General features: G+C 36.8%; 1 protein-coding gene across 2 annotated transcripts in view; it reads right to left on the bottom strand.

Annotated features, from left to right (window-relative positions):
* Epha6 (EPH receptor A6) overlaps positions 1–26,742 on the bottom strand; it is an 879,442-nt gene that overhangs the window by 124,927 nt on the left and 727,773 nt on the right. For both annotated transcript variants that reach the window (XM_057763562.1, XM_057763563.1), the window contains one exon: positions 7,385–7,594. In XM_057763562.1, coding sequence (XP_057619545.1) covers positions 7,385–7,594 — 210 coding nt within the window. The remainder of the gene's footprint in view (positions 1–7,384; positions 7,595–26,742) is intronic.

Below are 26,742 nucleotides of genomic sequence, written 5' to 3'. Positions count from 1 at the left end.
TACTACAGGCAGAATTGAAAAGGACCATTTTGTGTTGTTTTGCTGGTTTCTTTGAGAAGTCTACCCCCAATTTCCTAAATTCTGGGATTATAAGCTTATGTCATCATGCCCAGATATTGGAAAATTTTGTAAATTTATCCTTGCAATAAGCATTCTTATTGCTTAAAAGGGTAATCTCAAGATTTAAAAGTTAATACAAAAAGTCAAGAAAGTTCATAAACACTTGAATTAGGTAAAGAGTTCATATTTCTTTTTTTTTAAGAGTTCATATTTCTAGCCGGGCGGTGGTGGCGCACACCTTTAATCCCAGCACTTGGGAGGCAGAGGCAGGCGGATCTCTGTGAGTTCGAGACCAGCTTGGTCTACAAGAGCTAGTTCCAGGACAGGCTCCAAAACCACAGAGAAACCCTGTCTCGAAAAACCAAAAAAAAATAAAAAAAAAAAAAAAAGAGTTCATATTTCTATCAAGCTATTATGCTATGAGTTATAATTATCTACATGTTGGGTGTAAGCCATTTCTTTTTAGATAGGTAGATTTGACATTTCTCATATTTTTCTTATATAATATGGAAAGAGATCATACAAAGGCAAATTTACCTCACTAAGATTGCTAATGGAAATCTAATTATTGAGTGTTGTATATTGCAATGTTTTATATTCCAATAAGGAAAGTACTGAGATGTGATTACTGTTGCTGAAGAAAAACAAAAACAAAAACAAAAATTTGCCTCAGATAAAATGAAAAATGGCAATCAAGAAACCATAAAATTTTTCTAGGCATTATATATTTATTCTTACATGTTGCTTTAATCAAATTAAAATTGACACCACAACTATATTTTAAATAAAATTCTCTTACAACATATTAATACGAGCCAAAATATATCTTTTAATGTTCTTTATAAGGTAAATAGGACCTTATTTCCATATGTGAAAGCAAGGAAGCTTAGCATTTTCAATATAAGATGTGGTTGCCTAGCAATATTCAAATGAGTTAGGGTACCTTTTTTGGACTAGTTATAAAGTAGTTGTCCATGTGAATATGTGTCAGATTTAGAAATGGAAGAGATTTTTTCAGCTCTTAAATTTTAGCCAGACAGTACACCATTTATCAAATGAAAAAAGAAACCAAAGGGTCAATAATTTCTAAGTAGATTAACTATTCAAAAATGATAATTTCATGTGCATTGTTGGGTAAGGGTCATAATCACTAACTCTTCTAAGAATGTGATTTTTTTCACAGAATTGGCACCAAAAAGCACGAGCTTAGTTCTTGTCAAGACACTATTTTTACAATTTATTCCCTTCCCTCTTTGGCCTACATTGCACATTTCTTGGTTTCACTTTCATTACCAGGTCCCAAGGTCCCTTAGGAGAGGCTTGATGTATTTTAGTCCAGGGTTTAAGTGCTTTACAGAAGCAGCTGCTATTACTGTAGTTCCTTTTAAGCTGCACTGTCCACTCTTTATGTCTTCAGAGATATGAGTCCTATTATATGCTGCAGTTGGTTATTCTTGGCTCTGTCTCCATATAGCTTTGCATGTGTTCTCACCGTCAGGCTTTGTGACTAGTGGAGATAGTTTTCTGGAGTGTATTGCAATCATCGACTTACCTCCTCTTCTTGCTTTTAGTTCTGAAGAATCACAGTAGAAAGTTCTGGGAATGTAAGTACCCTGATAGAGAGATATTGTCTCAAACAACATGAGCAGGCCTACTTCTTCTAGTAATGTAGGAACTTCAAGGAATGTGTTATTTAGATCTGGGGGAGGAATTCTCAGAAAGCCTGAGTGTTGTTTCTCTCTTCCTTGGATGAATGATTTCCATGAAAGCTTTGGCTACTAAATCAGGTACCCTAAGGTATATAACCTGGACTTGCCTACTTTTCCATATTTCCTAGTGGCAATAAAGGAGGGCCTGTTCAGTCAAGATTCTATCTATCCTGGGAGGTTTTCTATATCCCACACAATGAATTGGAACTTTTGTGCCCTGCTACATATTTGTAAACCACAAACCTACTTATGATATGTGTGCATGCCTTGTATTTCTCGACTAGACAACTATATATATATATATATTATAAATTAGATGTATACACTAATATATATATATTATATAAATTAGATTATACACTAGTTCAGGATTCAAAGGGTATAAGTAACATGTGTACTTTCATATTTGGAGACTGGGCATAGTATAACAAGCTTTGTTATTTTCTACAGAGAAAGGTGTAATCTGAACCCACTCCACAGTTGGTTCGTTAAAGAGACCCTAATATGGTAGTTCCATAGTAAATGGTGTTGAGTGCAGATTAAATGAATACACCTTAGATCTGAATCAGGACTAACAAACATGTAAGCATAGGAACAAACATGAGAATGTCTAGTTACATTTAATTATAAAACTCATCCTTTAACCTACATTATTGAATTTTATAATGCAGAAATATTGACATATATTATAGGCATACTGATTTTAAATAGGGCTCTAAAGAATTTGTTCATTTATGGTAAGGTAACTTCTTTGCTCACTTCTCTTTCTGGTGTGGTCATTCTGGATCGCATAGACATTCTACTTTCTGGATGCCTGTGGACTAGTTCAGTGCCATGGACTGAATGCCTGTGGACTAGTTCAGCACTGGATTCTCCATGTCTATGCTGTATTTAGTAAATTCTCATTGATTTTATTGTAATATGTTTTTTTACTTTTTAAATTTATTTTAGAAACATTTATTTGGTCTCCATTTGATTAGGAAGAACTAGAATTGGTGTAGTGTATAGTTAGAAAGAACTTTTGTCTGGAAATTAAGTCAAAGCTATACACAGGTTTTTGACCATGGTGCCTTCCTATTTTTAAATATCTTATAGATCTGTTTTTGTTCTAATCCCCTTCTTATGTACATTATAAAAACATTTAAAAATAGTGAGGCAATATTGACAGAAAAAGAAAACAAAATCTAATTTATAGTGGTGGAACACTGGCATCTAGGGCATCTTTAATTCGGGTCTATGTATGATTAATAATGCCTCTCAATGACTAGCTGTAAGTCTACTTCTAATAATGCCCTTTTTAATTCCTTCTTTTCTATATTATCCATGCCCAATTAATTATTGAATCTTGAAAATTATATGGTCATAATGATTTCAATCCTTTCTTTTCCTTTTTATTCTAGCTGCCATTACTTTAATTAAACTTATATGCGCCTTTGAGTCTGTAGCAATAATGCCTACATGGAAATTCTACTACTAATTTCTCTTATCCTTTAACCCTTCATTTCCTTCTTTGTTCTTGTCAGCAACATCTACAGCATGAATCAGCTTTTTTATTCTTGTATTTGTGAAAATCAGTGGCTTTTTCTTAGTTGCTATAGAAAAATCTTCAAATTCCTTGGAGTTCCATTCAAGAACCTTAATTATTGTTGAAGAATGTGACTCCCCCATTACTTCTCCTGGACTCCATTTTAAACTGTCCATACTTCTGCCCACCTGTCTGTCCACACATTTACATTTAAATGCTTTTTTGTTTTCCCATTTTCTTTCCTTATCGGAAATGTCTTTCATCCAAAAGTGTGTGTAGTGATTTGGAAGACAGCATTCCCCAAGGGGAGTGGCACTATTAGCAGGTGTGGCTTCATTGGAGTAGGTGTGGCCTTATTGGAGGAAGTGTATCATTGTGGGGGTGGGTTTTGAAGTGTCCTATATTCATTTAATGCCTAGTGTGGAAGACAGACCACTTCCTGTTGCCTTCGGGTCAAGATGTAGGACTCTCAGCTCCCTCTCACGCACCATGTCTGCCTGCACGCCACCATGTCACACTATGATAGTAATGGATTAAACCTCTGAAAGCGTGAGGCCCCTCAATTAAATATTTTTTCTTTGTAAGAGTTGCCACCGTCATGGTGTCTCTTCATGGCAAGAGAAACCTTAAGACAGTCTGTCTATATATTTTTATGTCATGATACTGTCTTTGCCAGTTTATAAAGCCTTGTTTAGGGTACTAATCTTTGTTATCACTGTGTTTCCTGTTTAGACTCCCATAACAACACTAAATGTATCAAATTTATGGGACGCACAAGACTAACTTTAAAAGAATTGGCCTCATTATTTTAGTATTGAATTCCATGCCCATTATAAAGGGAGGTAATCAAATTAACAACATTTTATATTATACTTCATTTTCTTTCCTTTATTCTCCTTCTCCCTCCCTCCCTCCTTTCTCCTTTCCCTCCCTCCCTCCCTCCCTCCCTCCCTCCCTCCCTCCCTCCCTCCCTCCCTCCCTCCCTCCCTCCCTCCCTCCCTCCTTCCTTCCTTCCTTCCTTCCTTCCTTCCTTCCTTCCTTCCTTCCTTCCATCTTCCCATTGACCCAGAGAAGCTCAGTAATAACTAGGGCTCAAAGGGGTGGGGCTCATGAATCTTATTGTGAAGGGGAAATAGAATGGACTTTGCCAGTGGACATGGAGAGAGGCTGGAAGGGGCAATGGAGATGGGAACAGGAGGGATGATGTCGAGGAAAGGATGGACAGAGAGTACTGGGAGAGACAACCAAAATCTGGGGACATCTCTGGGATGAGCTAGAAACCTAAAGCAATGGGAACTTCCAGGAACCTACGAGGGTGGCCCTAGCTAAGACTCCTAGAAATACAGGATTGTAAATCCCAGTCTCTGGCCTCCATCTTTGGAGACCCTGCCCCTGTGCCTGCCAATCTTGACCCTTTCCCCCTCTGAGGAGGGGCAAGGTGTCTGCCAAACCTTGACCCCCTCACCAGTGGCGGTCAGGACCATTCCCCCAATCTATTTAAACTGCTCCCTGGGGCCTCCTGAGAGTGCAGGAGTCCTATTAAACCTGGATATCTTTTAATTTTGCTTTTTGTGATTTGGCTTGATTGGGATTTTTGCATCAACAGAGGGCTCGCGTTAGAAAATATTTCTTTTTTTAATTTATTTAATTATTAAAGATTTCTGCCTCTTCCCTGCCACCACCTCCCATCCCCCCCCCCCCAATCAAGTCTTCCTCCCTCCTCAGCCCAAAGAGCAATCAGGTGGATACAGAGACTGAACTGTCCTTTTTCTGTAACCAGGCAAGCGTTCCAGAGGAGAGACTGGGACACGAGACCAACCACATACTCTTTGATTTACAATTTATCCCGCCTACAAGATGTGCCGGGTAAACATAGCACAGAAAATATAGGAGTGACCAACTGATAATGAGCCCTTCTGGAGACCCATACCCTGGGGAGCTCACCCCAAGGACTAGGAACCAGAAGTGGGATCCCCTAGAGAACTTAGATAGAACCAAACATGACTGGCAAAGAAAAAAAATGTTGAAATGATTCCTAAGGATATTCTGCTATGCTCACAGATAGATGTCTAGTCCAGCTGCCGACAGAGAGGCAACTGCAACTGATTGGAATAGATACAGAGACCCACAGCCCAACATTAGGCCGAGCTTGGAGAATCTTATGGATGAGGGAGGATTGTAGGAAGCTAAAGGGGTTAAGGGCACCACGAGAAAACCCACAGAACCAACTAACATGGACTTTTAAGGGGTCACAGTGACTTAAATGACAACCAGGGAACCTGCATGGGACTGACTTCTCTGCATTTATGTTACACTACTAACTGAGAGTCTCCGACTCTGATTCCTGCTTTTGGGATCCATTCCTCCTATTGCATTGCCTCATCCAGAATTAATAAAAAAGGAGGAACCCAGTCTTACTGCAGCTTGATATACCCTACTGATCTCCATGGAAGACCAGTCTGTATTTGAACAGAAACAGTGGAGGAGAAGTGGATGGTGGCATTGGGGGAATAGAGGGGAGATAGGACTGGGATTGAAAGGAGGAGAGACAGGGGAAACTTTAAAACAAAAATGTAAATAAACAACAACAATGAAGAAAGAAAATAAAAGTTAGAAAAGTAAAAATAGCTACAGTATTTTCTAAATAGAAAATGGAGTTTAAAATACACTTTTTTCTAAAATGACTATTGTATTTCCAAGTTCTATGAATTTTTATTTTTAAAAAGTTTTTGGTTAAACTAAAAGATCAATGAATGCCTGTACCTAATATGTCAGACTTGGAGATTAATCTATTTTCTATAGAACTCTATTTTATATTAAAACTGAGAAAATGCTGACAAATTATCATAGAACATTCCAAAAATCATAAGGGCACAATTTTTATTAAGATATCAAACTTCCATCTACCTCAAATTTGAAATTTCAAAATACTGAATAGAAAATGAAATAAAGGAGAATTAATTAATAGGTTACCATTCAAAAATTATTTGCAATGTTAAGAAGGGAGAAAGAGTAAATATGTTTTGAATAGCTTTATAGACTTGCTTTTTCACTGAAGCTGATTTAAATCTCAAGTGAAGCAGTTGTGAGAATTTTAATAAACAAGTGATGACAGTCACAATTAAAAACCAACAGCTTTAACATACTTCAATAAAGATGGTAAGATTAAATTCTTCAAAACAGTATCCAAGGAGATGAATCCAGTGGATTGGCTTGGAGCATTCAGAAATATTTAAGATATTCATGGTGAATGTGACATTATATACTTTTTTTCAGAGCTCTTTTTAATTATTTTTAAAATAACACTTTTTTCATTTATTCTACAGACCAGTTTTCCCTCCCTCCTTCCCTCCAGTCCCCTCCTCTTTCCCATCTACCCCTCTCCCCATAGGCTTTTCTCCATCTCCATTCAGAAAGAGAAAGGCCTCCCATGGGCTTGCATAAACCATGGCACATCAGATCGAGTCAGGACCTAGCTTCTCCCTCTACATCAAGTTAGCATTGGGCAATCCAGCATGGGGAACATGTTATGAAAAGCCAGCTAAGTGCCAGGGAGAGGTCTTGCTTTCATTGTTAGAAGCCTTACCAGGAGACCAAGCTACAGGATTGTCACACGCATGCAGGGGGCCTAGGTCAGTCCCATGCAGGCTCCGTAACTGTGAGTCCTGGGCCCATGAGCTCTGTTTGTCCCCCCATCCTTACCCCACCCCCCATGGCTCATGCAATCCCCCCCCCTTTTTTTTTTCTTCTGCAAGACTCTCAGAGTTAAGTTATTGGATAGAGTATTGTTGATAGCATTAAGGAAGTTAGGGGTATTCTTTGTGGGCTCCTGGAAATCTCCCTGGTACCAGGTTTCCCCCAATCCCGAAAAGCACCCCAATCAAGGCGTCTCTTTTGTTACTCTCCCCCTTCAACCTGCCTCTAACAACATTCCGAGCCTTCAAACATAACAAATCCTTCTAATTAAGTAGCACATAACTTAGAAAAAGTAAAAAGTGAAAACACGAGAGTGGGGAAACACAAACAATTATTATAATAGTGTTAGTGAACTAAAAATAAGCATGGTGATTGGACAGGGCATGGAACTCACAGTTGTTGTATAAGCCGCTTCCGGATCATCCTCCAGTACTCGGGAGAGACCGAAATCAGAGACTTTGCACACTAAGTTGCTGTTCACCAATATATTCTTGGCTGCTAGGTCTCGATGAACATATCCCATATCAGAAAGATACTTCATGCCTGATGCGATGCCCCGCAGCATGCCGACCAACTGGATGACAGTGAAGTGACCATCATGTTTCTGTGAGAGAATTATACCTGTTAGTTGACTGATATTAATACAATGTTCATGTGTATATGCAGTAAATTAAGCCATGACTATATATATGTATATATATATTTATATATGAATATGTATATATGGGTTTTTTTTTTGAGACAGGGTTTCTCTGGAGCCTGTCCTGGTACCTGCTTTATAGACTAGGCTGGCCTCGAACTCATAGAGATTCACCTGCCTCTGTCTCCTGAGTGCTGAGATTAAAGGCATGTGCCACCACCACCTGTGTAAACCATGGATTTATTGTTCAGAATCTTTTGAAGGTATGCATCAATTCTACTGACAGTTACTTGTCTTCCTAACACAATGCAAGACCCTTGTCTGACATTTAAAAGAGGAATAAAAGCTAACTAGTGGTGATGAAGAACGAAACATGGATAGAGGGCAGCCAGTCAAGTCGACCTCCAGAGAAAATGATGTCAAAGACTTTTCTTCTTTTTAAACAAGAACAAACTGAAGTAAAATGGTATGAGAGAAAAGGCTGCAGAGAATACACAATGGGCCTTCCATAGTTATAAACTTTTCTGGGGCTGCACAAGCAGGCAGAAAAGAAGCAAAACCTGCGATTGGGAGAAACTCATGTGGTAACTAGAAATACTGTGGACAATGGCAATCACGCTAGGTCATTCAGAAAAAACAAAGATATATTAAACAAGAAATGGGTTTAGGAAAGCTGCAGACAAAATAGAAAAACACAAGTAAACAAAAATAACTAGATTTTTTTCAAGTATATTGGACAAATATTAAAAAAAAAGTACTAGCAATTGACTGGAAAGAAGGTATTTTAGCTCTTGGCTAGAAGAATTACACTAAATACCACAATGTGACTAATAAGTCAGGCAGGGTAGTGTTACATAACAATCAACACATAGCGTCTTATCCTCTCACCTAGAGTTAAAAACAATGCATAATGTATAAAAGAGTAAAGAAAGCAGTCTGACAATATTGTGTGCAAAATGCAAGTACAACAAAGTCATATGCAGATAATTGTCTCGATGTCAGATGCAAATACAGGTAAAAATAATGCATATAACATACTAACTGTTTGGAGACTGTTGTCATCAAAGAGTTACAGAGAAGCATAAAAGATTCAAGTCATTTTTATACACCAGGCCAAATTAATGAGTGATATTAAAAGTGGACATATATATATATATGTATATACATTAAGGGTATATTGTCATATATAATACAAACACATACGAGGACATTTAAATTTTTCTGTACAAGCTGTTTGTCATGAATATTTGATAAAAATCACAGTCTAGCTTAGATACAAGGGTGATGAAACCCACTAAATTTCTCCCAGTGAGATAGCCTCCTCCTCAATGCTGTCCCATTGGTTATTCAGAAGAATAAGCTTACATACCAATGGTGCAAATTTGGCCTTATCATATCATTTTATGTCTCCCTAATATCTCACATTATACCTCCAAAGTCAAATGCAGAGTAGAGAAAGGAAGTTTATCTTAAAAGAAAGTTCCTCACAACAAGTGTGTCCATTAAAGTGGGTTCTTCTGTATAATTAATGTATAAGAGATAACCCAGCAAAGAAAATGCTTGGTGTTATTAGCCCTCTATGTTCCCAATCCATCTTCATAGACGGTCCACTGTTAGATGGAATCGGCGTCTTCTATCATGTGTTCTACCAACCTCTCTTCTATTAGCAATCTCAAAAGTTGAGAAATGAAAACATAAATTCTATTTTTCTGGAAAGGATTATCCTACACTTAAAAGTAATTCTTTCTCAGAAAGTAAAGTTCCTCCAGATCGTAGTTAATGTCAGCCAGAAGTGTTAAGTAGCAGGAGTTCATGAACCATGAGGAATTAAAGAAGACCTCCCTCCCTTCTTTGTTACAAGTGGAGTGATCCAACCCAGAGTTTACATGAGACTCGGTTAAAAATACACAACCACCTCCTGGATTGCTTTAATAATTGCTAATAGTTAATGAATCTCTGTTGTTATCACTTAAAATTTTATAACTACAGTGAATCAGAAAATTCTGTTTCCTGAAAAATATATTGTTACTCTAAATACCTATTTACATTAAAGCAAACAGGTATCCAAAGCCATGTGGAAATGTGGCTTCCAATCTATCTTGAGGATGCCACAAAGAATAAAATTCAAAAAGTATGACTCTTTTTATTAGCAAATATGAACTGTAAAAAAAGTAGTGAGTGGTATGGGAGGTCCTTCTGTCTCTGTGTTGCTTTTATTATTGTGATTATTTCAGGTCTAAGATAGCCAAGCAGCCAGGAACCAACAAGCGGCGCCCTTCTCACTATAAGTGAGCTTCATTATGGCCTTTACATCCACATGCACATATACAAGCTATTTTGTTGAAAAATCACATCCTATGATTTATGCATATCACTTGCTTTCCTTCTGATTACTGGTACCCTATCAATTTCTATAGATTCACTCCTATTTTAATGATACCGTGTTTTTTGTTCATTTTGCTTCTATTACTTAAATTTTATATCTGAAAGAAAATATTATGTTTCTAAGACTGGTCATTGTGTGTGTGTATGTCTTCACATGTGTATGCAACGTTGATATTTGGTATTTTCTATTGCTGTTTGTATTTTTAAATTTCTTTTTTTTTTCTTGAGGTCAAGGTACTCACTGAACCTGCAACTTACTGATTCAATTTCATTGACAGGCCAATGAGCCATCTCCCAGCTCTGCTTCTGTAGCTTTAGGTTTGCAGGTGTGTATTGCTGTACCTTGCCCTTTATATGGGTGCTGGGATTACAACCTAAGATACTTAATGTAGGCATTTTACTGACTGAACCATCTTCCTCATCCTGATAGTAGCTAATTTTGTTTAGTATGATAATCTTCAATTCCACCCATATTCTGGAATAATTGCATTGGTTCCATTCTTGCTTGATGGCCGAAGAATAGAACCTTATTTATATACACCATGTTTTTGCTTCTGTGCATTCATCCGTGGGCTCCTGTGCTGTCTTTAGGATGGGCGTGCTGTGAAGAGTGCTGGGATGAAGGTCCATGTGGGTGTCTCCATTTTATGCTGCCTTAGAGTACTTCAGGTTGTAACCCATGAGTGGGTTATATGGCAGTTCTAATTTTAGTTTTCTGAAGATTATCCATACTGGGTTTCAAATGACTGCATTGGTTTACATTCCGCCAAATGCCTTTTAAAGTGTCATTATCATATCTTCACCAAACATTGCATCACATTCTTTTCCACAGCTTTAGTAACACAGAATTCCCATAGCAAAACATTTATCCTTTTGAAGCACACAACCTAATAGAACTTAAGAATATTTTTCATTACCCCCAAGAGAACTTCTTATGGACCATTTCACCCTGCTATGCTCAATAATCCTACTATGCTAAGCAGCTACAAACCTACTTTCTACCACAATGGGTCTTTACCTACTCTTAATATTTCCTAAGCAGAAATATGCAGCTTTTTAGGACTATCTTCTTTCAGGTTATAGCCTAATGTTTCTGAGACTCATTCTCATAGTAACATGTATCAGAGTTTTATCTCTGTATTGTTATATTTTATTCATTTTGCATTCATTTAAGGTTGGTGAATATTTGAGTTACTCCCATGTTTTAGTGATTGGGTGTGTGAGATTTTAATGGTTTATTTTAATGCTGTTGTCAACACTTGGAGATACTTTGATTAACTGCTTTCCTGTCAGTTGCATGGCAATTTGTGTTCTACCAGTGGTAAGCACTGTTGTCTAAAAACTGAGATGCTGGTATGTTAAAGCAATCTGAACTACTTTGTTCATGTTGTTTCAGAGACCACACAAGGTTCATTATCATTTCTTATTCATTTGGCCAAGAAATCTTTCTGAGTCCATAAAATCTAAATCATTTTCATAAGAACAACATGGCATTTATCTGCTTTTTTATCACTAGGTCTGTATTTTTGTGAATGTTATCAAATTCTAATAGGTAAAATGTTCAGGAATCTAATATGAATCAAGACAGTAACATTCAAGTAAAAATAGATTGTTATTATTAAGTTCTTCTCTGCCACAGGCAGAGAAATCTGCATCGTCCTTGGTATTGCAGAGAAGCATTAGTTTCCCTAAATCTTGTTGTTGATTAGACCTCTGTGAGACAGACTAAAAGCAAGACTGGACATGGGGGACATTAAAGGACACTGCATTAAAAAAAATAGGCCTTTAGGGGTGGGTTTGGGGCTTGTGTATTTACAATAATCAATTACCCATTCATATTGACCCAGGAAAGTCTAATGGCCTTCGAGTATACAACTTTCTGCAGCCATGGTTATTCTCAAGATAGGAAACTCTGGGGAAAAACATTAGCCTCCAAAGTGCCAGAAATCCCAGCATGTAGGGCATTCAATCTAGGAGCTTACCCTAATGTGGTAGTTTTTTTTTTTAATGCAAATCTTCTTTTGCTAATCTATTACCCTGATCAGCTGCCTGTGACAATTTCTACATCTTTCAGTCTCCTTAACTCATCATCCATTCGTCCGTCCGTCCATCCATCCATCCATCCATCCATCCATCCATCCATCCATCCATCCATCTATCCATCCATCCATCCAACCATTGCTCATAAAATATCATGCAGGTGAAAGGTAAACTCCAAAAGTAATTGAATATTATTTGTGGTATGCATATCTTAATTGCCCCCATACTGGCCTGGGGGAAAATGTACCCATCTATAAATCACTATAAAGCAGTGATATGGGTACTTTCCATTTAATGCCCCCCTCCAAAAAAAAAAAACCCTGTGGGATCTAAGTGTAGTTTTTATCACCAACATGTACTGGTGGAGTTAGTATTTATAAACACTACACAGTAGAACTTTCTAAACTATGAGACCCAACTCTACATGGAATCATGTGATTGGGTGTGGGTTCAGCAATATCTGATAATAGTAAAAGGCTTAAGACTATGCAGTGACCAAAAATTAATTTAAAACAATTGTGTGACAAATCCAGTCATTTCCAGTAGTGTTTGCTCATGTTGTACTGTTGAGATTTCACTGCTGTACTGGCTCTGAACACACATGTGTAATTTACAGTACGTATGCTGTCATTTTGCGGTGTGCACGCCATGCAGTACCAAGGGATACTGTTTGAAATACATCAGCTCAGATACCAGACTCACATGTTATAAATTGCAGTGTTTTTACTGAACATGTAAAGATTCCTGGTGTTATGTAAATATAATGCTTTAATCACGGAAAACAAAGAAATAATTTTCTTGCATAACTTTTCAGCACATAAGTATCACATTGGTATATTTGTATTAGGATGGTTGAGTTAAAAATTTTCTAATTTGCCGGGCGGTGATGGCGCATGCCTTTAATCCCAGCACTCAGGAGGCAGAGGCAGGCAGATCTCTGGGAGTTCGAGGCCAGCCTGGTCTACAAGAGCTAGTTCCGGGACGGGCACCAAAGCAACAGAGAAACCCTGTCTCGAAAAAAACAAAACAAAACAAACAAACAAACAAAAATTTCTAATTTGAGGAGCTAAGGTGAGATTCATAAAAATATTATTTAATCAATACTAGTTTGAAATTAGTACAGAATTTCTAATAATATCTGAAAGCATGCTAATAGTAGTATTTTATTTATGTTTTAATAAATAAAGCTTGCTGGGCAGTGGTGGCGCACGCCTTTAATCCCAGCACTGGGGAGGCAGAGGCAGGTGGATCTCTGGGAGTTCAAGGCCAGCCTGGTCTACAAGAGCTAGTTCCAGGACAGGAACCAAAAAAGCTACAGAGAAACCCTGTCTCGAAAATCAAATAAATAAATAAATAAAATAAATAAAGCTTGCCTTAAAATCAGAGGGCAAAACTAAGCCACTAGAAGCCAGACAGTGGTAGTACACACCTTTAATACCAGGATTCAGTAGACAGAGGAAGATGCATCTCTGTGAGTTGAAGGCCACCCTGAACTACACAAGACCAATGAAGAAACAGATCCAGGTAATGGTGGCTCACACCCTAAATCTCAGTACTAGGGAGTCACATGTCTTTAATCCCAGCACTAAAGGGGAATATAAAATGGGAGAAGACAGACATTCAGGACTCTGTATGCAGTTGCCCAGTCTTGGCAGATGTAAGATTTCTCTAGTGGGTTAAATGTTTTGCTTTTCTAATCATTAGCTTGAACTCTGGGTACTGTTTCTGAGTATTTATTATTCATGCTACAGTTGCTAAATGTACTGCTATTTTGTATTACATATTTATGCAAAGTAACACTCTCAGTATTGATAGTTCTGAATAAAAATATTGATGAACTATGGAAGCCATTAATGATGCTCTGTGTTCCATATTTTCAAGTATTCAGCATCAATTCAATTATTTTAAAATGCATTTTCAAATTTTAAAAAAATATTTAATTATTTTAAAATAATATGTATGTATTATGTATACATATGTACGTGCATGACGAGTGTGTGGGCACAGGCATGGACACGCCTTGTGTACAACAGAGGACAACTCAGGGATTTCCCTTCCACCTTACTGGAGGCAGGATATCTTGTTATGTCAGTAATCACCAGGTTGTCTGGTCTGTGAGCATCTGAAGATGCTCTTTTTTTTTCCTCTGCCTCCCATCTTGTCAGAGGAGCCCTATGAGTACAGAAACTACGTCATCTGGCTTTGGTTGGGTTCTGGGGACTCAAACTTATTTCATTACACTAGTTCTGCAAGAACCTTATCCTCTGATCTGACACCCTACCACCAACAGCTAATTATTTTTAAAATATACTTATTTTATGTGTATGAGTGCTTTGCCTGCATGTATAAGCGTGTGCCATGTGCATGCCGGCTGCTTTGGAGGTTAGAAAAGGGTTGAAATGTCCTAAAAACTGGAGTTATTAATGATTGTGTAGCCATGTGGGTACTAGGAACTGAGCTGAGAACCTCTGCAAGAGCAAGGACCGTATACTACTGAGCTATGACTCCAGCCCCCAAGATTTTATTCCTTATGAGTAGATAACCACATCCTTCCCATAAGTGAAAATATTTCCACTTGTTTTTAAAAGATAATGAAATCATGTATATACAAAGAAATTGATTTAAATAAACAATTTCTTACTAGTAAATGATTTGTTACCAGTAATTGGTTGATTTCTACACAGATATTTTTTTATGTACATACCTGCCTAAAGTTATATAAAAGTTTCTTGGTAAAAGGAATTGTGAGTTATAAAAGTTTAATAAGCCCTTAATTAGAGAGCATGCATTCATATTTATTAGGATTGTCAGAAAGAGAGCTAGCCTCATCTTCACCTAGCCTTGAATAGTTTGGGCAGTACTACTTAGCATAAGAAAATATGCTGTAAATGATCTCTGAGACTATTAAACTAAAACATAGCAAACAAGAACATTCCAGACAACTCAACAAAGTCTATTCTATTCTATGTCAGTCTAAGAAAAATAGCCTCATTTATTCACAAATGAGGTACTATGCTATATTTTTCTCCAGAAACAATGTAATTGTGTCCTTCAAACAAAAAAATCTATATCCCCTTTTCTACTCATTGACAACATCACTTTTACCAATTCTGTTCAGGACTTGGCTTGCTTGTGTATGGTATGTGGTTAATAACGAGTGACAGAATTTAAACAAACTTTTTTAGCATCTCGGGGTGTACTGATTGCTACTGTTATGACATTCCTATTGTTTTGTATAAAATAGGTTGTTTTCTTAAGACTGGGCCAGAGTCTTACCCCTTTTATATAGCACTTCTGTCTTCTGTAACAACATTCACCTTGCGACTATCCACAGCGTAGTGCTTGATAAATATTAATTCAAATCCGATTGAATTGTTTACGAGGGGTGGAGAAAAATGTGAGAATGGTGAAATTTAATATCTTTGGGCTTCCTACTGGAGATTAATCAAAACAAAAGTGTGATTTTTTTATATGACATATGGTTTCTTCCCCGAAAGGCAGATCCAAATGAAGGCAAGAGAAGGTGACATATTTACACAATGCATTTGGAACTTAGTAGCTAGAATTTTGTTTGTTTTTACACTGTTCTTTCTTTGCTTTCTCAACCTCACTGCTGAGAAACAGGGAATTTATCCTCTAACTGACAGGAAGGGTGAGCCTGATTGGAAGGGTTTTCTGAGAGCTATACATAATAATGACTACTATTCTGAACGCTGCAGAGAGCTCCATCACACCCTCCCTCATTCCCGGGGGCACAGCATCCTCTAGATCTAAGCTGTCACTGGCATGTCACATCATCTCTGCAGTAACTCCAGCTGTTTTAATGGTGCTCAAGGCCTTTCTCTGTGAGTTGCACCCACAGACACATTAAGCTTTTCAAAGTACATTCTTAAGAGTTGAGGTAGCTGACCTAAACTCAGAACAAATATTGGATTAGAATATCATGGTGTCCAAAGTCATGATATGATTGTTGAGTTTTACTTTTTGATAAACATGTGCAAGTCCTACGAAAACCAAAATCTTATACTGTTACTGTCATTGCCTAACACTTTTCAGACAGTGATCTTTAGTGGTAGAACAATATGTAATGTTGCCATCATGAAATTGAAATTATGACTCTCCTTTACATCTTTAGTCCCTTGTGCTTCTTTTGCTTTATCTTTTTGTCCATTCACTTCACTTCTAAAACTGGTAACAGCTAATATGCTGGCCTTATAAGTCCCTCCTCATGGGTTACTGACCTGGTTTTTCTTCACCTGAGCTTTTCATGATGAGTTTTATCTTCTAAGTGGTGTTTTGTATAATTACATGCCCTGGGACAGTACTCATCAAAGTTCTACTGTGGGGCAATGATTGCTGGGTTGATAGAGGTCAGCATGAAAACCCAAAACCAAGAAAGGTGCTGTACTTGAGAGACAAAAGTAAAACAGTAAAAATAAGTGAGATACTTTCAAAGAATGACACTAAAACAAATATGAGAATGGTCCAGAAAAGCATATTATAATGGAAACTGTGAATAGTTCTCAGCACATACCAATGGTTCATATTAAAGATGTGTTAGTTAGGCAAGAGAAGGGAAAATCAGGGAAGCTGGAATTTGCTACATGGGGAGAGTAAACCTGAGAAGGTTGAGAAGGTAAAGTCAAGGAAGGAGAGTCACGAAACTCATCATAGTTAAATGTTTTTTTTTCAAAATATTAGGAGAAGTTGGGGAATTATTTCATAGTAAGTGAAGAATGTTACATTCTTATTTTCATGTGGACAGTAGAAGCAGAGAGATAAGTTTAGAAATTAATAGGATAAGCCAAGAGGAAGATATTGGCTTGAATGAAGTTCAAGATTAATTTTAGAAGCTGCCTGCCAAAGCCTGTGATTAACCAAACAGAAGAGAGCACTGATCTTGGAAAGTCATTTCTTTTTATAGGACTGAATCTACCTTGTCATGTTCATCCTTACATTCTAAGGGTCTATCCCAGGACTGGCAAGTGATAAGTCCTCTAGAAATACCCACTGAATTAAACTGTTGAATGCATTTTTCTCTTAGAGAGAAGCCATTTAAATCTTTGGTAAGCAGTAAGATACATTTCTTGAACTATTTTTTCAAAGAAAAATATATTTGCTAGGATTTTCCCCAAAAATGTCATATATGAACAGGCTTAGAAATGCTTATAACACTCGGAGCTATTTCCACTTTTAAAAGCAAGATCCTTTGACTATAAATAAGAGATCTTTGCATTTCTGCTACAGAGCTAGAAAAGGGGGGACAAATATCATATACTATTTCTGTTATATATTTTGGGGGGTTATTATTGAAGAATCTTGGTTATAATCTTGGTTATATTGGGACTACCAACAAAATATACTTAGAAACTGCAAAAAAAATCTGAGTACCATAATATAAATCAATGTTCTTCAGTTGTTGCTCAAAAAGGCACAGTACTCTACAAAAAGTATATCAGTCTAGTGATTCTTGACCTGTAAAGGTTAACTATGAATGATAACATTACCTAGTCGATGACAAGTCAGTCCTCTTGAGCAGAATACTAAAATTATTCATCATTCATTGAACGCATATTTATAGGGGATCCAATTCTCAGCACTAGACCTTGGTTTCCTATGATGAATAAATTACACACATGGTGCAATAAGCATTATTGGATAATGACAGTGCCTTAATGTCTAACGAGAAGTTACTAAAGTTTGTTTCATGTGTATGTTAGAGTATCTTTTTTGTTTACCTACTATAGGTTATATGAAATGCTTACAACCTTTTAAAACGTACACAGTGGAATTTTCTTTCAGTTTTAAAGAATGAAGTTATTCTGTATGCCACAAAATGGATCATCATAGTAACTAAATTAAGACAGTCCCAGAAAGACAAATTCACATATTTTCTGCTATTTGTTGGTCCTAGATTATATATAGTTACATAAAGTTATACATAAACAGATATGAAAGTAGAAGCAAAACTGTCTAGTTGGAGGGGGAGAGATGAGAAGGGAAAGAGTATGTGAAAGCTAGGGGGAATGTGTTCAAAGTATATTGTGTACTTACAGGAAACAACCTTAAATAATAAAAATTGAAGATGTTATATAAAACCAAACCATAATTACAATTAGAAGGCTTAGCTGAAACCTGAAAAATTATTATATTCTAACTCTGGACTTATATTGTAAAATGGCTGTATGAGAAGTGGTTTCTAAGAAACTCATGTCATATACTATAATTTTTGTCTAGAACCTATGACCAACGAGCTCATGGACCCTAAGGGGACCCTCTCATTATTATTTTGCTAAATGACCATAGTATCTGACCACATTCTGATAAGGAACCCTGTATTCATAGATCCAGGAAGCTCTCACTTTTCATCTGAGAAACTCCTTTTTTTTTTTTTTTTTTTTTTTTTTTTTGCAGTTGCTGGCATTTAAGAACCAGACTCTCAGTCAGTCTAGGTGCAGAGAACATGGGTCTGTGGAGAGTTCAGACACAAATGGGACATGTATATCATGCTTTCTTCACTGTTCAGGGACCACCAAATAACAGAGGGCTGAAAGATTATAAAAGTCAGAGGGTGGAGATGATCAGGACACGACTTTGGGACATAACATGTTTATTACTCTCATGAGCTCATAGCAGGTATGGTTGGCTCTATAAGACCTGCACAGATCACATTCTAGCAGGCATAGGGCAAGAGCTGACAAGGTTCCACCTATACCCAAGGAACTATTGACAGTTGTTGGCTGCTTGGAGAGGAAAATTAGTTTTTCATGCGGTGGTAGGTTTGTAATGCCCCTGTTGGTGCATGAGTATATGAGCATTATTAATCAGATTTGATGAGTTACATAAGCAAGAGAATAGACTATGAACTTGGGGCATGGGGCCAGGATGCCAGAGGTTAGAAGAGTTGTAAGAAGTGAGTAGAGAGTGAGTAAGATAAAAATACCTTGTATTCAAGTATCAAATACTGTGTGGTGCCCAGTCCTAACTGATATGTTTGCTATATAACCACTATACTGAAGGTTCAGGGAAAATCACGGAAAAAGGGGAAGACAGATTGTAACAATTTAGAGGACCAGGATATCTGCTTCTAGATAGTGTTCTACAGATAAAACAGGGAAAATGAGCCCATGAAATCTTAACAGTATGTTTGCCTGAACAAGATTGGCATGATGACAACAGGCGTTGACAAGCCATATTGAAAAGAAAAATCCCTCTTGGTTCCACATCTAGAAGAAAAGGTCAATGGCTGCTGAGAGAGGAAAGAAATCAATCACTTCCAGGGAAGAGAAGTGATAGTGATAGGGAGTGCAAAGGTTGTTTAATCCAAAGTAGTTCACCTGGGATATATATATATATCTAAGCAAAATAAATGAACTCAATAGGTTGGACAGGCAAATGTGCATATTTGCATATGCATTTATGTATATACACATATATTCATATGTAAAACATGTAACAATAATAATTAAAAAGATCGTTAATTCAGGAAGGAGGGGACATGGGAGGAATTGGAAGGAGAGGGAGATGCATGAGTATTGTAGATGCAGTGCTCATGTATGAAGTTCTCAAAAATTAAATTTATTAAATAAAAAGAAATTCTATTTGAATATATTTAATAATTTAAACATAGTAGCAAAACTATTATATTTAAAAAAGAAAAGGAAAGTATTCGTTTACAAAACTGGTATATAAACCCTGGGAACTGTATGCTTCTTTTTCCCTTGTTTCTGTGTTACCAGGTGCTACTGTGAGAAAACAAGATTGCCTTTAGATCATAAGAGATAAAAGATTATAGTCTGTGAGAGCATAGCAAGAGGAGCTATCCTTTGTCTTCTATAGACCATTGTTCCTATAATATCTTCACCTATATAGTCTTTGTGCTTTCCTTTCTTTCATTTTGATTTCTATTTTTCTACTGATAAATTCTATTTGGGCTTACAAATCCACGCAAAAGATGAAAAGTTATCAGAAAGAATGTGAATTATATTGTTGATTAACCTGCTAGTTTGAGTTTCTCAAACTCCATGTGCTAAGATATTTACAAATGAGGAGATGAGAGCTTGGATCTGGGTCAGATAAACTTAAGAGTGGTTGTGGAAAAGTAGAGAAAGGTCTAACCTTGGGGCACAAGGAAATGGGGGAGGTTTATGTTACCCCAGTAAGAAATTAGTATTGGAGGATGTGGGTAATGAACATGAAGGCACAGCCATATGACAGAAATACCTTGAAGAAAAGTTTGCTGAGGGAAGATTTTGTAGAAGAAAGGAAAGTATTCCTTTCCCATGTTAACAGAAAACTCCCACCTCTATTTCTTATTGAAGGCTACGTCCTTTTGCTGGACTCTGTGAAAGACTTTTATGTTCTATCTAGAGACGTATGTGATATCTTTCAGAGAAATATTTGTGGGAAAATGCATTCTGAGTTCTAAACAATCTACTTATAGGTGACTTTGAAGAAGACAGTCCATGGGGGACTATTTTTATAACTAAAGTTTAAAGTTAAGATCCAGTGTGGATGTGTTTCTGAATCAGAAAATCAGCCATGCTATGACTGTTTGGCATGTTCTTGAATCTCAAAAAGAAACGGCTAGGGTTACTTGTAGATTTTAAAAAATAGTAAAATACTAATTGAATAAAATAAAAGTCATTGTTTATTTTCTATTGATAAATCTGTGATTTTTTTGTAGTTTCCCCATTGAAAGTCTAAAATTTTTATCAATGCTTAATAAATATCTCAGTGTATATATTAATATCTTAATATTATGATGTAGTGGTCATCATGAATTTTGAATTTATATTAGAAAGTTGTAGTTTTAGTTATAGGTGAGAGAAGGCAGCCTGTAGAATCAGAAACTAAAAGTCATTTTTTATATTCTTACAAAATTGAGGGAAGAAAGCAGATATGGATTTGTAAAACATAGCAGCTAGATTTCAGAATTATAGTGAAGAACTTAAAATGGATCTGAATATAACATAACTTAAGTCTATCAAGTTTACTATCAAACTTAGAACTTTTTTCTTTTTAAATTTTTGGTAAGGTTTTCATGAACATAGTCTATGTTACTTACCATGTACAGAATTTATATGAAGACAAGAAAATTTAAAGTTGTATGGGCTTGTATTTGGGGCAGAACATCATTGAAGTACAACAGTGTTGCTCTGGGAAGGATTTGTAGAATATATCTGTGTATATTTTCAAAGAATTCAGTACTTAATTATGTAAATCCAGAACACAGAGGCCTATATTAATTATAAACTGGTTGGTCTATTGGCTTAGGCTTCTTATTAACTCTTATGTCTTAAATTAGCCCATAATTCTTTTCTGTGTTAGTCATGTGGCTTGGTAACTTATCAGTGAGGCATTCTCATCTTGCTTCCTCTGTGTCTGGCTTCCTCTGTGTTGACTGCAGACTGAACTTTTCCTCTTCCCAGAATTCTCCTACTCTGGTTGCACCTCCTATACTTTCTGCCTGGCTACTGGCCAATCAGCATTTTATTAAACCAGTACAATTTATAAAACTTTATAGTGTATAAGACCACTGTCCGACAGCAGAGCCCCCCCCCAATCTGCTTGCCATTTAATAATCAAAACACTAAACATACACAATAAAGAAAGAATATTAAGAATTGCAAAGGAAAAAGGCCAAGTAACATATAAAGGCAAGCCTTCAGAATTATACCTGATTCTTAGCAAAAACTCTGAAATCCAGAAGGTACTAGACAGATGTGCTGCAGAAACTAAGAGTCCACAGACGCAAAACCAGACTACTAAACCCAGCAAAGCCTTCAATCACTCTAATCGGAGAAAACAAGATATTCCATCACAAAACCAGATTTAACAATACCTATACTCAAATCCAGCCGTATAGAAAGTACTAGAAGCAAAATTTCACCCCAAGTAAGTTAGGGGCACCCATGAAAACAGAGGCAGCAGATAAACTCATACCAGCAAATCCCAAAGAAGGAAAACACAAAAACACTACCACTGAAAAGATGACAGGAATTAACAATCACTGGTCATTAACATCTCTTAATATCAATGGACTCAATTCACCTACAAAAAATACAGTTAACAGAATAGATACAAAAACAGGACCCATCCTTTTAGTATACACACCTCAACCCAAAGAAAGACATTACCTCAGAGTAAAGAGTTGGAAAATAAATTTCCAATCAAATGAACCTAAGAAACAAGTGGGTGTAGCAATCCTAATATCTAACAAAATAGATTTCAAACTAAAATCAATCAAAAGAGATCGAGAAGGAAACTTCATACTCATCACAGGAAAAATCCATCAAGATGAAGTCTCCATTCTGAATATCTATGTCTCAAATACATTAGCACCCATGTATGCAAAAGAATCATTATTAAAGCTTAAATCTCACAACAAACTCCAATACACTAATAGTGGGAGACTTCAACACCCCATTCTCACCATAGGACAGGTCTGGCCACATATTAGGTAACAAAAGAAAACCTTAACAGATACAAAAAAATTGTAGTAACCCTCTGTTTCTTATCAGATCACCACGGCTTAAACTTAGAATTCAACAACACTAATTCCAGAAAGTCTACAAACTTTTGGAAATTGAACATTACTCAACTGAATCACTCCTGAGTCAAGTTAAAGAAGTTAAAGACTTCCTAGAATTCCATGAAAATGAATACAAAACATTCCCAAACCTATGGGACACTATGAAAGCAGTGCTAAGAGGAAAGTTCATAGCACTAGGAGTCTACATAAAGGAAATGGAGAAATCTCACATGAGCAACTTAACACATTTGAAAGCTCTAGAACAAAAAGAGGCAGACTCATCTAGGAAGAGCAGATGACAGGAAATAATAAAATTGAGGGCTGAAATCAATAAAATCAAAAAATCAAACCATACAAAGAATCAATAAAACACAAAGCTGGTTCTTCAAGACAATCAATAAACTATATAAACCCTTATACAAATTAACCAAAAGGGAGAGAGAGAATACCCAAAATAAGAAAACCAGATATGAAAAGGGGGACCTAGCAACAGACACTATAGAAATCTAAAGAATCATAAGGTCATACTTTAAAACCTGTACTTGATTCTACTCCATGTACTGGCTTTGTGGGAACCTAGTCTGTTTGGATCCTCAACTTCCTAGACCTGGATGGAGCAGAAAGGACCTTGGACTTCCCACAGGGCAGGGAACCCTGACTGCTCTTTGGACTGGAGAGGGAGGGAGAGGGGGAATGGAGGGAGGGGGAAGGAAATGGGAGGAGGTGAAAATTTGTAATAATAATAATAAAAAGAAAAAAATAAAACCTTTACTTGACAAAATTGGAAAATCTTAAAATAAATTGATAATTTTCTGGATAAGTACCACATACCAAAATTAAATCATGACCAGATAAACAATTTAAATAGATCTACAACCCTTAAGAAAATAGAAACAGTCATCAAAAGTCCCACAACCAAAAAAAGTCCAGGGTCGGATGATTTCAGTGTATAATTCTATCAGAACATCAAAGAAGAGCTAATACCTATACTCTTCAAATTGTTTCAAACAATGGAAACGAGGGACCATTGCCAAACTTTTTTTTTATAAGGCTATGGTTACTCTGATACACAAATCACCCAAAGACTCATCTAAGAAAGAGAATTACAGACCAATCTCACTGATGAATATTGATGCAAATATACTCATTAAAAAATAGCAAAATGAATCCAAGAACACATAAAATAAAAAATCATCTATCATGATCAAGTAGGCTCCATCACAGAGATGCAAGGATGGTTCAAAATATGAAGATCTTTCAATGTAACCCACCATATAAGTGAAGTGAAAGAAAAACCATACGATCATCTTATTAGATGCTGAAAAATCCTTTGACAAAATACCTCCCTTCAAATTGTTGATCATGAGAGTTGAAGGGAATCTCCAAAACTATATAGACTATTGTTATTGTCTTAGTTGTGTCCTAGAAGTTAAAATCAAATACTATTTCTTTAGATGTCACAAACTTTTGTCACAGAAGTTGGGGAAATCAAGCTGGTTGTAACCTGCGAGCCTCATCCCTGGGAGCTAGTTATTATCGTACTAGAAGGGGCTATGAAAGTAGCTAAAGATGACATTATCAATGGTCCTTTACAGCAGAAGACTGCTAACAAACAACAACAATGACAGACCTGGCAAGATACTTTCAATGGCGCAATAGTAACACATATTTTATGGGTAACCAAGGACCTCCTAGCTGGACTTAAGGCCCACTCAATATTCGGGAACTTGTATCTTTTACTGTAAATTCTTCTACGAAGGTTAGAGAGGTTATATATTGCAGAGGAGAACCCTACTGTTATACTGTTAAATGAATATAGCTTAAGTTGTGTTCTAAATACTTACCCTTATGCCTACAGAGAGGTGCAGCTTTTTATTCCTCATCAGAGGGTATTACAGAAATCTATAAGTAGGCAAAGTATAGAAAATAAGTGACTGTGGGGTCCCAGCGTAAGTGGGGACATCTATAACACAATCCCTACACTCAAGGATCAGGGAACATCCTAAAGGCAGGGGAGTTGGGGGATGATAAAAGGTTGTAAGATTCAGAACATCAGGATGTCTGTCACCCAGTAGTGTCTTCTGGATTTGATACAGATATTGCAACTATGAATTCTCAATAAAATGGCAGCACAGATGGAAAAAGTTTCACAATGTAAAACTGCTAGATGAAGAGTTACAGATAGTCAGTGGTTGCCAAGGGAGGGAGCATCAGATTTCTTTAGGTGTTCTGTGTCTGGTAGTTTTACCAACAGTATACAACCAGCCCTAACATATCTATACCCAGGAAACAACAATTGGACTCAGTAGCTTATATATGTATATGAAGTTTTCAAAGTAATAATTATAGAAGAGGTCACAAATTCAAGAGGGAATGAGAATGACTCAGGAGGTATTGGAAAAGGGTGGTAATGATATAGTATTACAGAACTCATATATGAAATTCTCAAAAAATTAAAATTAAAACAATCAGCAAAATTCATATAAAAGGAGAAATAAAAATCAGACTAGTAAAGGTTAATTTTATGGAACAGGATGAGTGATACTACATATGACAACACTAAAATTTTAATGAGATATATTTGGGATATTAGCTATTAATATTTTAATATTTATTTAAAAATTAAAAAATCAGATAGTGTGAAAATGATACAATGAAATCCATTATTTTGTATAAATTAAAAAATATATATAAAGTCACCCAGGGACCTAAGATAAAAAGAAGGCTAAGAAAGTAAAGATCTACTCCATCTAAAAGAAAATACAACAGACAAAGGTCTGATCTCCAAAATATATAAAGAACTCAAGAAACTAGACTTTAAAATGCTAATTAACCCAATAAAAAATGGGGCACTGAACTGAACAGAGAATTCTCAGCAGAAGTTCAAATGGCCAAAAGACACTTAAGGTCATGCTCAACCTCCTTAGCGATCAGGGAAATGCAAATCAAAACAACTTTGAGATACCATCTTACACCTGTCAGAATGGCTAAAGTCAAAAACACCAATGATAGCCTTTTCTGGAGAGGTTGTGGAGTAAGGGGAACACTCATCCATTGCTGGTGAGAATGCACACTTGTGCAACCACTTTGGAAATCAGTGTGGTGGTTTCTCAGGAAATTTGGGATCAACCTACCCCAGGTAGCAGCAATACCACTCTTGGGAATATAACCAAGAGATGCCCTATCATACTACAAAAGCACTTGTTCAACTATGTTCATAGCAGCATTATTTGTAAATAGCCAGAACCTGGAAACAACCTAGATGCCCCTCAATGGAAGAATGGATAAACAAAGTGTGGAATATATACGCATTAGAGTACTACTCAGTGGTAAAAAACAATGATATCGTGAATTTTGAATTCAAATGGGTGGAAATAGAAAACACTATCTTGAGTGAGGTAACCCAGACCCAAAAAGATGAATGTAGTATGTACTCACTAATAAGTGGATTCTAGCCATAAATTAAGGACATTGATTCTATAATTCATGATCCCAGAGAAGCTAAATAAGAAAAAGAACGCAAAGAAAAACATATAGTTATCCTCCTGGATATTGGAAGTAAACAAGATTGCCAGGCAAAAATTGGGAACTTGGGGGTGGGGATGGGGTGGGGGTAAGGGGAGATGGGGAGAGAAAAGTGAGAAGGGGAGGATGGGGAGAGCTTGGGGGAATGAGAGGGTTAGGATGGAGGAAGGGTAGATATGGGAGCAGGGAAGTAGATATCTTAATTAAGGGAGCCATTTTAAGTTTGGCAAGAAACTTGACTCTAGAGGGATTCCCAGGTGTCCAAGGAGATGTCCCTAGTTAGTTCCTTGGGCAGCTGAGGAGAGGGAGCCTGAAATGGCTCTATCCTTTTGCCATACTGATGAATATCTTGCATATCACCATAGAACCTTCATCCGGTGAAGGATGGAGATAGCGACAGAGACCCACATTGCAGCACTGAACTGAGCTCCCAAGGTCCAAATGAGGAGCAGAAGGAGGGAGAACATGAGCAAGGAAGTCAGGACCACAAGGGGTTCACCCACCCACTGAGACAGTGGGGCTGATCTAATGGGAACTCATCAAGACCAGTTGAACTGGGACTGATGGAGCATGTGATCAAAGCGGACTCTCTGAACGTGGCGGACAATGGGTACTGACTGAGAAGCCA

The sequence above is a fragment of the Chionomys nivalis genome, chromosome 3, assembly GCF_950005125.1.
Source record: "Chionomys nivalis chromosome 3, mChiNiv1.1, whole genome shotgun sequence".
Lineage (NCBI taxonomy): Eukaryota > Metazoa > Chordata > Mammalia > Rodentia > Cricetidae > Chionomys > Chionomys nivalis.
The sequence above is the reverse complement of the archived record's forward strand: the minus strand, read 5'-3'. Positions and strand labels throughout refer to the sequence as shown.